Source organism: Trichomonas vaginalis, chromosome IV (genome assembly GCF_026262505.1).
Source record: "Trichomonas vaginalis G3 chromosome IV, whole genome shotgun sequence".
In the NCBI taxonomy this organism is placed as follows: domain Eukaryota; phylum Parabasalia; order Trichomonadida; family Trichomonadidae; genus Trichomonas; species Trichomonas vaginalis.
Genome location: NC_067206.1, coordinates 5,384,827 through 5,398,618, shown reverse-complemented (window position 1 = coordinate 5,398,618; position 13,792 = coordinate 5,384,827). Strand labels below are relative to the sequence as shown.

Below are 13,792 nucleotides of genomic sequence, written 5' to 3'. Positions count from 1 at the left end.
GTTTACAATGGTTGGTTGAAGTGAATTTTAATTCATTCATCAGTTCATTTTCAGCTAATGCTTGTTGGTAAACCAGCTCCAGCTTTCCAGACAGAGGCAGTCTTCCCAGATACAGACTTCAAGCAAGTTTCTCTTGAGCAGTACAAGGGCAAATGGCTTGTCCTCTTCTCATATCCACTCGATTTCACATTTGTCTGCCCAACAGAAATCATCGAATTCTCTAACAAGATTGAGGAATTCAAGAAGCTCGGCTGCGAAGTCCTTGGACTCTCCGTTGACTCATGCTTCACACATCTCGCTTGGATCAACACACCACGTAAGGATGGTGGCCTTGGCGAAATCAAGTATCCACTTCTTGCAGATCTTGGTGCTAAGATCTCCAAGCAATACGGCTGGTACATGGAAGAAGATGGACACACACTCCGTGGAACAGCCATCATTGACCCACAGGGCATCATCCGCCACATCCAGATGAACCACCCAGATGTTGGCCGCAATGTTGATGAAATCATCCGCCTCGTCAAGGCTTACCAGTTCGCTGCCAAGCACGGCGAAGTTTGCCCAGCCCAATGGCATGGTGAAGGCGATCTTACAATCAAGCCAAATCCAAAGGCTTCCAAGGAATACTTCGGAAAGGCTAACTAAATACTATCTAATAAACCATGATTAATTATTAGTATTAATTAATTCATTATTTTATGGTAGACAAGTTTTATAAGACTTGAAAAGTTATAATCGATAGTAATTGGCTCAATAAATAGAATTTAAATTTCATCAAATTAATCAAATCTACTAAAAATTTCTAAAAATTACGTATTATGTTCAGTGAACCTAAATACTTTTATTATTGGAATATCGAATGGGCCTTATTGATTTGGATTTTAATTTCAATTCAATGTTCTTACAAATGAGTTCATCTCCACAAATCTAGCAATACCTTCTCTAATAAAATCTTCTAAGGATATCAATTAATTTCAATTTCCTGACCATTTCATGAAATTCAAAAATAGAAAAACAAAAAAAAATCAAATATATTTATGATATATAACAAACTAATATATAAATAACAAACTTTATAATATAAAAAAAGTAAAAAAAATAATTAATGTTTTGGATGATTTTTCTTTCGCTTTCTTCTTCTTCTAGACTTCTTTGGCACAAGTATTGTAGACTTTATTTCTCTTGAGAACTTCTTTACATAATTTGTGCATTTGTCCACGTTTTCCATTTGTTCAATCAGATTCAAAACTGTTGTATTTCCAAGTAAAAACATTTCAACTCCACTGACTGACATCATTAGTTCATTAAGTCCGTTTGCTTTGCAAGCATCTCTACAGATCTTTATCCATGGATGTGTCGGTGTTTCTCCTATGTATATCTTTTCATCATCAGCGGAAACTCTGAAAGTCAACTTCCCATTTATTTCGAGAATTTCGGATGTCCAAATAACTTGTGTTCGAGGTTTTGAAGCTGATTTCCAGACTCTTTTCGATTTGAATCCAATTGGATAGATGTATCTCTGTGTGTGGTACAATGGATTGATTTCTCCCAAACTGACTAACATCGTTTGTCGAGAAAGTTTCAAAGGAAAAGTGACTTTTGACAATGTCAAAAATTTATTTTTCGGTTGTTCAATAATAATTGGAGGTCTTTTTTCCACAAATTCTGGTGAATCTTCTTCTGTTGTGTCATCTACAAATGATTCTTCTTCTTTCATTTCTTCTTCCTCTGATGCATCCATGTCGGAACTCATTCCGTAATCAGGGATACTTTTTTCGGCAACGTCAATGAGAGAAAACTCAGAATCACTCGATTTTTCTTCAGGTTGGAATAAAGAAAATTTTCTTGGCAAATTAAGTTTTTTCTTTGGTTTCGGTTTTGGGATTTCTTTTTTCTCTTCTTCCTCTTCTGCTTCTGATTCATTTGATGATGATTTTTCTGAAGAATCACTTGATTTTTCTTCACTTGATGATGAGTTTTCTTCAGATGATAATTTTTCATCAGAAGAAGAACTTGAACTTTCTTTTGAACTAAGTTTTTCATCACTTGAAGATGTATTAATTTTTTCTTCTTCAGATGACGAACTACTTGAACTTTCTTTATCCGAAGGATCACTATCTTTCGAATTTTCTTCTTCATTTTCATCAGAAGAAGAAGAAAATTTACTTCTTTTTGGCTTCTTCTTTTCATTTAATTTTTGTTTAGATTTAACTTTTTCTTCATTATCAGAAGAAGAAGATTTATTTCTTTTTGATTTTCTCTTTCCTTTAAATTCTTCTTCTTCAGAAGAAGAAGAAAATGATGATTTTTCTTCATTATCTGAAGAAGAAGAAATATTTCGTTTCTTATTCTTTTCATCAGGTTTTCGTTTTTTATCTTTTTCTTCTTCTTGAGAAGATGAAGATTTTTCTTCATTATCTTTAGATGAAAATTTCGATTTCTTCTTTTCCCTTGATTTACTTTGTTTCTTAACTTTTTCATCATCAGAAGAAGAAAATTTATTTTGTTTTTCATCATCAGAAGATATTTTGTTTTGTTCATTTTCAGAAGAGTTTTCTTTTGACGAAGAGAGAGACTTTGATTCGTCGTCTTCAGTAGTCATGAAAGCAGTGATGTTGTCTGCAGAAGAAATTTCGTAATCAGAGTGATAAGTTTCAGCAACATTTACAATTGACGAAATCTTCAACAGTTTGTTCAGAAAAGAAACTCTCATCATTATACTTTTCTTGTTCTTCAATTTGTCAGGAATTGTTCCTTTGAAAATTGTATTAAAAATTGGATCTTTTATCAAGTCAGGAATTGAATTCAATCCATGTTCATTTATATACTCGTAAATCATTATTTCTTCATCAGGCATTATATTCGGAAGCCATGTTCCAACAGTCTGTATGACTTTGTAGTTGTTTTCGTCATTCAACAAAAGATAAATTTGGTTAAAAAGTGCCAATCTGTGATTCAATTTTTGGAAAATTTCGGAAAAATCCGGTTTTGTAGAGAAATAATTTGAAATTTTTGACATTTGTCTGACAGCTTCTTTTACATTGCATTTCTTCTTCGGCACGAAGTAGTTCTCGATGTTCTTACCTTGATCTATCATGTATTTAACAATTTTGGTCACATCACTTGGCAAAAGTTGGAGTTTTAGAACAGGAGAAATAAAAGAAAAATAAGGTTCTTTTGAATTCATACAATTCAAAGAAGCTGTCACTAAAATGTCTTCGTATCTTCTAAGTAATTCTTCCCTTTTGATGCCGGAAAGTTCTTTTGGTAAATTTGTCAAATTGTCAAAACCGTTTTTTGTAAACTCATCGTAAAGTAATTTATCGTTTTTGATAGACCAATTTTTTGCTGGCGGTGGAGTCGGAACCGATTTTAATTTCGAAACGAAATCAAAATTTTTGTAAAGAATTATTTGGCTTTGTAAAATGAACAAAAAATTCGACATTTCTTGGACAACGGGATAGTTTTCTTCGTAATGTTGTATGGAATAAAAATATGCTCGAGAATAGTACTCAAGAAATTCTAAGTCGTTTTTAGTTGGTCGGTTTTTCAGAGCTTTGTAAACCATTGAAAAAATAATTGTTTTTTGTTTTTTCAATGAAATCCTGAAAGGTAAACAATCATGAACCTTCTGCCAGCTTCCGAATCCCCATTTGATGAATTCCCTGACGACTAATGCCATGTTTCTGTAGTTATCAGTGTAAATCGCCGTATTAAATTTCGGAACAATCGTAAAATCTTCGAAAAAGTTCTTTTCTTTCAGTAGATCTTTGACAAAATCAGATTCGTAGTTTAAATTCATTTTGGTCGAACAAATCAGATACAAAAATTTTATCTTCATTTCGGACTTGATTCCGCTTTCATCTATGTGCTTGAACATAATCTTATAATATTTGGTGTTTTTCTTTCCTTTACACTCAAAATTTTTTCCGAAAAAAATGACAGAATTTGTAAAGTTCTCAAATTTTGGTAAATTTGGATCGGAGCTCAGAACCAAAGTAGCGTTTGCATTTGTGTGTTGTGTAGAGTATGTAATGTTGTTTTCGTAGAACGAATCTTGGAAAATTTCAATTAATTCTTGATTTGGCAACACAACCAAAGTATTCCAATGAAATTCCATGTTCTGATGGATGACTTCGATGCATCTTGATAGTTTGTTCGATGCTGAAAGTAAATCTGTATGATATAATTTTTCATTTTCAGGAATTGAATAAGGATGGATTAGAATAGGCTGGATGTTTTCCATAAACACTTTGAGTTGGTTCTGTTTGATCAGTTCTATGTTTTCTTTGTAAAATTTTAAAATTGAATATTTTTGTTTTTCTGCAATGTCGCATTCGATTTCTATGACATTATGCTTTGGTTCTTTAGCAAATGCAGCAAATGGAGCATAAGAATTTTGAATAGAAACGATTTTTTCAGCATCATATTCATCAATTTTTGTTTTTAGTAAAATTTTTGACATTTTTGTGTAAAACGCTGCAACATTTTTGAAAGGAACTTTGTCACAACTTATTTGGAACGGAGAATCGATGAAATCTGGTATTTTACTTTTATATGTCATAAAAGCAACAGGAAACTCTATTTTCTTGAACAGTTCTGGTCGGGATGACAATGCTTCTTCTGTTGCAATGAGAAAATGGAATTTTAACTGTTTTGTATTTTTTATATTAAAATATTTAATTGCAATGTCCAAACTAGAGTCTGAACCGTAGAATGGACAAACTGTAAGTTGTGTATTCTCGTGTAAACTCGTTATCCAATGCGAAATTTCGTTGTTTGTCGTAATAATTAAAAATGGACCTAAAACATTGTAAGATTTGTATAAATTGACACAGAACTCACGAAAAGGAACATCTATGTCATCATTGGCGTGTTTTAAAAGAACAGGAGATACCCCTAAATTGTACATTTGCATCAATGAATTCAAAGTTACTTGTTTTGTATTAGGACATTCATCTTCTGATGGATAATTGTCGTCAAATAGTAGTAATCTGCTTCGTTTGACTATTTTTGTCTTTGGTTTTGGAAAATTTTCTTTTTCTTTTTCGAAAAAATTAGAAATTATGCTGCGAGGAACAAATGCTTGGATTGTACATTGATCTAATGGTAATCCTTTCCACTTGACGTAGTATAAATTCTTGCTTTCGTTTAAAATCATCTCGATATCATCAAAACCTGGATTGTAATAGTGATCATCATCGAATTGTGGAGGTATGTCTATTGTTTTGGGATCAATGTCGCTAAATATCTTGAAAAATAACTCAGAACTGACCCAAATTGCGTCTTTATATGGTCTTTCCTTTAATTTAACAAGAAATTGATGTATCCCCTCTTCATCTATTTTCTCACCGATGACGCGCTCGTATGCTTTGAGTTTGTTTCGGAGAGTCCGAATCTCAGAAGCGCTCATCGGCGGAAAAACAATTAAACTAAATAAAGTTTCTTTTTAGAAAGCAATAAGGTAGAGATAGAACTATTTTATTTATTGATTAATTTGACCAAAAAAAATCAAATTTGAAATTTTGAAATTGAGCAAATCTATTTTGATTACAATATCATTTTTATATGTTTTAGGCAAAAAATCGTTGTGTTTTGCTCATTTGGTTTGGTTACAACTTTTCATATCTTGCAAAAGAATTTATTCACCATTCTAAGCCTAACACGTTTACAGTAATATATCTTCGTGAAGTCATGCTTATGTCCCTTGTTAAAAGTCAAATCAGCTATATTTTGAAATTAATCGGTAATTTTTTGAGAGTTAAATGGTGGCATCATATAACGCAAAGACTTGATTTTGAGATAATTAATACTTAGACAATGGCAGAATTTCGACTTTCGTCGAATGCGACATTCCTGTGAATTTGATCTTAAAGTTCTTAGAGAAATAAAACCGATTCGTACCAAAATAGCATCCTTTCTTCCGGTGAAAAAAATCGCTAAAAAAAATTTCCAACAGAATATATAATTTTTTTTGTTTTACAAAACACCGGAATAACAACCGTTCATTTTCTAAAAATTTCATGGAAGTTCCATTACCCCCATACTTACCATGCCCAGTCAAAGCATTAGCCACCAAACAAATCCATGTTGGTGCCAAACTCTGTGAGTATATCAAGAAACAGATGAAAACCGATGTTCCTACCGATTTCAAAGATAATTGTGATGCTCTTGATGCCCTCAGAGAACAGCTTCGTAACTCTCAAGCAGTTACATCAGAGACCGTTGAAAATCTTACTACTTACTTCAATATGCTTTCAAAACTTACATCTGGAATAAATATCTCAGATAAAGGTGCCGGTGCCGGTTTTACATACAACAATGTCACATTCTATTCGATCCAATTCGAAAATGTCTGCATGTGTTACAATTTTGCCGTTATTCTTTTTAATAATTTAAATTCCATGAATGCTGACGGAAAGAACTTCAAGCAGACTGTTCCAATGATCAAGACCCTCAAGTCATTATTAGACAGAGCCCTTGAATACCATAACGAAGACTTTAACAAGGTAATTACCGCTGCAACACTTGATGACTTACAGTCTTATGCCAACGGCGATTACAACATGGCCCAGCACTCTGTATTCGTTGGCATGAATAAGGAGACTAAATTGGCCGAATACGCAAATCTCACAGCTCAAAAACTCAAAATGATTAATCCACCGAACGAAGATTACCAGAAGTACTACACAGCAATTGCCAGTATCTATCTTGGCAATGAGAAGTACAAAAACAGTGAATACGGTGTAGCAATTGGCCTATTTAGACAGGCATACAAGATTATTCCAGAACCATCCACTCTTAAGAAGTCCAAGTCCCCATTCAAGGAGCACTGGATCACACTCTACAATGCCTGCAAGCCACAATTCGATAAAATGGAAACAGAAAACGATAAATTCTTCGGAGAAATAATTCCACGTAATTTACCTGATATTCCTGTTGGCAAGGCCACACAGCTCACAGGATCCATTGAATGGAATAAGACAACCATCGAAACAAAGAAATTCGATGATTCAGCCGCATCTTCCTTAATCCAGAAAGTTGACAACAGATTAAGCAACTTCAGAGAGGAGTCATCACATGCTCTAGACGATATTTCTAAAACTCTTCGCGATCTCCCTACAGCTGAATTTGACGAGGCAACAAACGTCCACAACCAGTTAATTGCCAAGCGCCAGGAAGCAGGAGATCTATCTGCAAGATTATCTCAGCTTCTCGGTATCAAAGCTGCTCAAATTTCGCAAAGAAATCCAAATATCTTCAATCAGTACGGACAACTCTCTCAGATGCTTCAGAAAGCTTACGAAACCGATGGCTACTTCGAGGGCCAGCTCGCTACTGCACAATCTAGAGCAGATACAGTCAGATCTTACGCACAAAGACTTACAGACCTCCAGGGCTCAATAAACGCAATCCTGGACCAGGCAGAAGGTGCTGCAAAGCTCGCTAGAGAATCAAATGGAAAATCTACAGAACAGACAATCGAAGCAATGAAATCCTTCGAAGCTGCTCTCAACGAACTCGCAAACCAGCTCAACCCAATATTCGCAGATACTTTCAAGATCGTAAAAGAGGCAAAGGCTGCTGCTGCTTCAATTACTCAGGAATCTGGTCCAGAAGTACAATCCGCAATCAACGGATTTGGTCAAGGACTCAACTGCTATTCAAAGCTGTGCGTTAGCTTCAATAACATTTTGACCGCTGTCAACCAATTTTAAATATGAACTTTTTGATATTTCTTTTTAACTTCCAAAATTATTTTTTATTTTCTTTTTTATTATTATTATAAAAATGACTTTTTTTACGATTGAAAATTTCAAAATTTCATAAATAATTTTAAAATTACATTAAAATATTTTAAAATTATGGTTAATAAATTGATTTCAAAATGGAAAATGGTGATTTAATGGTTAATATTTTATATGAATATTTAATTTTAATGTTTAATGAAAATTATATGCATAAAATTTATATCTATATAAAATAGTTTTTATTGTGTGTGTTTGATTTTTCCAAAAATATTTTGAAATCTGAAAAATCATAATAATTTATTAGAAAAATGATTTTATTTTTCCAAAATCAAAAAAATTTTGGAAAAATTTCTACTATCAAAACATAATAATAAGTCATTATCTTTAGTTTTACGATGAAATCAATTAAAATTATGTGATTTTTTGAAAAATTTCAAGAAAATTACAGAAAATTCGTTTATATGAAGAATTATTTATTTACTCTTCTTCGTTTCTATCTGGTTTCTTCTCAGGAGTAACCTTGATGAGGTCATCAATTCTGAGAATTGTGATAGCAGCTTCTGTAGCGAATTGTATTGACTTTACCTTAGACATACCTGGTTCGATTACGCCGTCCTTCATTCCGTCGCGGATCTTTCCGTTGACTAAGTCGAGTGCGGCGAAGCATTTTTCACCCTTTTGCTGGGCTTCGTAGTGAGCGGCGCGAAGTTTAGCGACCAAATCGATTGAATCGAGTGCAGCGTTGTTTGCGAGAATCTTTGGAATGACAAGAAGTGCTTCGCCAAACTTGAGCATTGCGACCTGTTCCTTGCCATCGTAGTCCTTGGCAATCTGTGAGAGGTAGACAGAAAGGGCAGCTTCGACAGCACCACCGCCAGCAACGACGTGCTTTGACTCGATAACTCTCTTGACAGCGAATAAGGCATCGCGAAGAGAACGGTTGGCTTCTTCGAGTGTGAATGTGTTTGGACCGCGGAGGACAATAGAAGCGGAGTTCTCCTTTGCGCATCCTCTGAAGATTGTCATCTGGTTGTCGCCGACTGGAACTTGTTCGATGAGTTCTGCTTCACCGAGCCATGCTGGGTCGAATGTTTCGCCGCCATCTTCGCTGATGAGCTGTGAAACAACGGTAGCACCTGTAGATCTGGCAAGATGAGCAATTTCTGCATCGGAAACATGGCGAATACCGATGGCACCAGCCTTAACGAGTGGCTTGAGTGATGCTTCATCGATTGTCTTTGATGTAACAATGACATTTGCTCCGGCCTTGAGAATTGCTTGAACAGCACGTTCTGCGGCGTTGACTTCCTCCTGCTGGATGGCTTCGAGCTTGGAGGCGTCGTGGAGGCGGAACTGGATGCCCATTGGAAGACGTGTTCTCTGGAGACCAAAATCTAAGACGGCGACTTTGACCTTCTCGAGGCGGCGTGGGAATGCTTCTGTAGCGCGTGTTGCGTTGAGAGCGACGCCGGCTGTAACAATTGTGGATTCTGGAAGGGATTTGCCGAGAGATTTGACGATGTTGACACGGTTTGTTGGGCACTTGCCAGCTGGTGTCTTAACAGCAAGGCAGGCATCAACGACCATGTTGCCGAAGAAATCGGAGTAAGCGTTGAGAATCTTTGAGTTCATGGATGTTTTAGCGACCTTTAAGAGAATTTCACGATCAAGGTTGTCGTTGGAGACTGCACAGCTCTTCTTGAGGAAAGCAATTGCCTTCTTGGCAGCAGCACGGTAACCAGTGATGATTGTGTTAGCGTGGACCTTCTTATCGATGAGATCTTGACCAAGGCGTAAGAGTTCGGCGGCAAGGAGAACAACTGTTGTTGTGCCATCACCAACTTCGCGATCTTGAAGTTCGGAAAGTTGGATAAGGACTTTTCCGGCTGGATGCTGGACATCAAGATGGTTAAGAATTGTTGCACCATCGTTTGTGATTGTGACTTCGCCGATATCATCGACGAGCATCTTGTCAAGGCCAATTGGGCCTAATGATGAGCGAACAACATTAGCAACGGCCATGGCTGCACGAACATTCTGTGTGCGGACATTGTCGCCTTGTTGGCGCTGGCCATCGATCTTGAGGGATTGAGGATTTACTGGGAGCATCTTAGGTGGTCGGAACGGTTCGTTTTTCGCTTTCTCAATTTTCAATGGACATTGCCGTTTACAATTTTATTCTGGACATTTATAGCAAACGTATGATTTCACTTGAACATTTATCAGTGATTATTGATCCGGCATAGGATTGATGAATATTTTATACAGGCAAATGATTGATTTGATAAATTGTCCATTCAGAATTCACTTGAAGTTATCAATAATGAGAGGTTTTCATCAACTAATCATTTAAAATGAAGGATAGTGATTGCATTTTTTGAGTTGAAATTCTTCAAATCATATAATAGATACATGATTTCATTTGATAAGATCATATATTCCACCTGAACGATCTTTTAATAATATACGGCTTTATGCGCTTTCGTTCACATAGCAGAATTCTGATTTGAGGTGTAAATATGATTCGATATCGAATTCGAAATCCTTAGATTCTATGAGATAGTAGCTTAGTTAAATTATTTGCAAAGTTCCTAAAAGCTTCGTAAAGAAATTACCCAGATTTTCCTTACTTTTACCACTCCCCATGTAATTTCTGGGGAAAACGATAATTCTTTTTTTTTATGGATGAATAGATCGTTTTCCTAGAAAGGACCTCATATCTCTGGCTAAAAAGAGTGTCAGATCCTAAATAGATTATTGATCTAGTGTACAAATCCAATAAAAAGCCTATTTTTTTGGCTTTTTTGGTGCTCATTTTTTCGAAGATCTACATGAATATGGGGAAACCATCGGATTTTTTTGGTTAACCCACATCTTCATGTAGTCTGGACTATCTTTCCTCGAAGGACCTCTTTACGGGTGTAAAAACTCATAAAGTTCTCAAAAGATTCATTCTCGATCTCCATGCTGAAAGAATTTACAATAAAAAAGAGATCTACGCATCAAACTACAGCCATAAATGAACTGAACCCCTAAAGCTCAGCTCTTAGTTTATCAAAAACGTCGAAATCCTTCTCATTGCAATCAAATTTTCTCAATAACTCATAAGAAAAATCGAATTTTGATTAAGCCGATGTTATAGGTATCACAAATACTACAAACTTAAGCAATATCGAAATTGCCAGCAAAAGTTTGAAATTGCATTGCTCATATTTGTTTTGTAAACTAAAAATCTGCTTATATTATTCATTAATTTTTTATATATTATTCATATACTTTAATAAAAACAATACTATTTCACCTTAAAAATGAATTTCATAAGTCAATATTATTTTTTTGAAAATGTATCAATTTTCGATTAAAACAACATGAGAATAAAATTTACGCAAAATTATTTTAAAAAATGGTTTTAAAAATTTACAATTGATTAAGAATAAGATTGCAAGAAGTTTTGAAGTTTAATTTTAAGAAAAAAAATTCGGATATTATTCATGGATCTAAGTAATCTGATATTTGAGTATCGGCACTATGCATAAAACATATATTTATAGTTTTTTTGGATTTTTATGATTTTAAATATATTCAAATTTGGCAATCCAATAGATTTTTAAAAAATAGGTAAATAAAAATAGATTACATATGCAGCAGATTTAGAACATGAAACAAATCTTATAGTGACCCAAAAAAAAATTCATGATCCAAAAAAGAAAAAAATTGGCTAAATGAGAATCAAACCTTGGCATAATGAATCATTATGTCGAATGTTTCCACTACATTACACCAGCAGTTCGAAAAATACCCTTGGTGGTTCTATTTAATAGCTACTCCCAACGATAGGCGGTGTCCCCAGCTTTAGAGAGGTGGTAAAAGTAAGGCAAATCTGGGTACAAGAAATGTATGGAAAATATCACGTTTGATAGTGAATTAAAGCAGATTATAGTCAGAATACAGTTACACAACAGGTAATTTAACTGTATTAATCATTTCATATCAATTTACTTTTGCTCCCTCAATACGGACAAATCCCAAAAATTCATGAATGGCAAACCAATTACTCATCTGTCAGGAATTATCCCGTGAACATTTACAGGCAAATGTATAAAATGATGTAATAAAAATGAATTTTTTTTTATCCACCTTCAAAAAAAAAATAAAAAAAAATTAATAAATGAGTGAAAAGATCGGCAAGTACACTGTAATTAAAGACCTAGGAGAAGGAACATCAGCAAAGGTTAAACTCTGTAGTGATCCAGATACAGGTAAAAAAGTCGCAATAAAAGTAATTAAAAAAGAATCATTCGAAAAACAAGATTTTAAGCGCAAAATCATGAGAGAGATAGCACTAATGCAATTCTTGAAACATCCATATTTAATTGAGTTATATGAAGTCTACGAAAGTACAAATCACTTATATATGATTTTAGAATACGCTCCCAAGGGAGAACTATTCGATTATTTAGTATCTCGTCGTTTCCTCAAACCAGAAACAGCTTTACACTTTTTCAGACAAATTATTTACGGAATTGAGTATTTACACGCGAATTCTATTTGCCACAGAGATCTTAAGCCAGAAAATATACTCATAGACGAAGACGAGAATCTCAAGATTGCAGATTTCGGCTTCGCTCGTTGGATGAAAACAAATACAGCCAAAACATCTTGTGGATCGCCACATTATGCTGCTCCAGAAGTTATTCGCGGTCAGCAGTATGATGGACGAATTGCTGATGTTTGGAGTTGCGGCGTAATTTTATTTGCGCTTGTTGCAGTATGTACCTATTTACCTTCGATAATTTCATTTAATTACGGGCTAATTTAGCTTTTTACCGTAATTTTATGAAATTTTATCGAAATTTTTGAAAATAATTTTACTAACACACAGGGATATTTACCATTTGATGATCCATCAGTCAGAACAGTTCTTACCAAAGTCAAGACAGGCATTTACAAGATGCCAAATATCGCGTCAGAGCCAATTAAAGATTTAATCAGCAAAATACTTGTCGTTGATGTCACAAAACGCTTTACAATCGAACAGATCAAACAACATCCAGCATTCCATCTCTACTACCCTGAAGGATATATCTTCCCTCGTCCATTACCTCATCCACCGTTAGATGCACCGATGGATATCCAAGATCCAGAGTTCTTCAAGCTTCTCAAAAATGTCGGATACGAAAGTGACGAACAAATCAAAGAAGAACTCACTTCTGAAGGTCCGACATCCGCAAAACTCTTCCACGGCCTTTATTCACGCAGAACAGACTTAACTTCCTTACCATGGTCACCATCTCCACCAGATGCTGCATCGGATCCACTCCATACAGAAGTTGGCTCTCTTGTCGGATTTATGCCAGCATCAATGGGCCATACTTCACCTGTTATTGAAGCTACAGCGGGTACAAGTATGTACGAGAGCTTTAAGGAAAGCCAGGCTTGGGGTTTAGTCAAAGATGACGATCTTAATCAGATGGATGAGGAAACAACCTTCAAATTCCCTCTAAAAGTTGCTCCGGCACACGAAGTTTGCGCTCAGTTACAACAGGAGTACAAACAGAGAAATATCGACTGGTTTTTCCCCAACGATCAGCTTTTCATGCTCAGAGATACAGATGCAGAGTCTTTCTTCTTTGTTACAGTTAAAAAGGTTAAGAGAACTGCTTGTTCTGTTACTTTGAGCGAAGTTCAAGGAGATCCACTCAGATTTGATGCAATGAAACAAATGGTCGAAGGACTCCTTTCGAAGTATACTGATTTTGTTGAATAAAGATTATTTACTATATATTTAACCAATTACTATTGAATACTTAGATTTTCCAAAAAAAAATACTAAAATTTGTAAAATTTTTTAGTTTTTCAGAAAATAGAAGGACAAAGGTGTTTATTGTATTAGATTATTGCATGGAAAATAATTGGAATGATTTTATAATTATTTTAGGTAAAATAGAAATTTGATTTTCGAAGAGTCCCAGTAGTATATTGGTTAGAATAGATCCTTGACACGGATCAGAGGCCAGTTCGATTCTGGCCTGGGACATTTT

General features: G+C 34.9%; 4 protein-coding genes, 1 non-coding gene and 1 pseudogene across 6 annotated transcripts; 4 read left to right on the top strand and 2 right to left on the bottom strand.

Annotated features, from left to right (window-relative positions):
* Positions 1 to 20: 20 nt before the first annotated feature.
* TVAGG3_0034910 (thioredoxin peroxidase) lies at positions 21 to 864 on the top strand (the record flags this gene model as incomplete). The annotated part of the gene is made up of 1 exon (XM_001316567.2): positions 58 to 645. One exon carries the CDS (start codon positions 58 to 60, stop codon positions 643 to 645), a length of 588 nt encoding a protein of 195 aa, XP_001316602.1.
* A 228-nt stretch (positions 865 to 1,092) lies between these two features.
* Positions 1,093 to 5,413, bottom strand: TVAGG3_0034900 (histone methyltransferase activity (H3-K4 specific); the record flags this gene model as incomplete). Its single annotated transcript, XM_001316566.1, has 1 exon — positions 1,103 to 5,413. The coding sequence occupies one exon, from the start codon at positions 5,411 to 5,413 to the stop codon at positions 1,103 to 1,105; it is 4,311 nt and encodes a 1,436-aa protein (XP_001316601.1).
* Positions 5,414 to 6,023: 610 nt separating this feature from the next.
* On the top strand, positions 6,024 to 7,778 carry TVAGG3_0034890 (alix/aip1 like domains domain-containing protein; the record flags this gene model as incomplete). Its single annotated transcript, XM_001316565.2, has 1 exon — positions 6,024 to 7,718. The coding sequence occupies one exon, from the start codon at positions 6,024 to 6,026 to the stop codon at positions 7,716 to 7,718; it is 1,695 nt and encodes a 564-aa protein (XP_001316600.1).
* A 410-nt stretch (positions 7,779 to 8,188) lies between these two features.
* TVAGG3_0034880 (chaperonin subunit alpha1 CCTalpha) lies at positions 8,189 to 9,889 on the bottom strand (the record flags this gene model as incomplete). Its single annotated transcript, XM_001316564.2, has 1 exon — positions 8,229 to 9,860. The coding sequence occupies one exon, from the start codon at positions 9,858 to 9,860 to the stop codon at positions 8,229 to 8,231; it is 1,632 nt and encodes a 543-aa protein (XP_001316599.1).
* Positions 9,890 to 11,892: 2,003 nt separating this feature from the next.
* Positions 11,893 to 13,518, top strand: TVAGG3_0034870 (annotated as a pseudogene). The gene has a single exon: positions 11,920 to 13,518. A coding segment is annotated over exon 1 (1,599 nt).
* Positions 13,519 to 13,716: 198 nt separating this feature from the next.
* TVAGG3_0034860 lies at positions 13,717 to 13,788 on the top strand. Its single transcript has one exon. It is a non-coding gene; the product is annotated as a tRNA-Val (tRNA).
* The last annotated feature ends 4 nt before the right edge of the window (positions 13,789 to 13,792 follow it).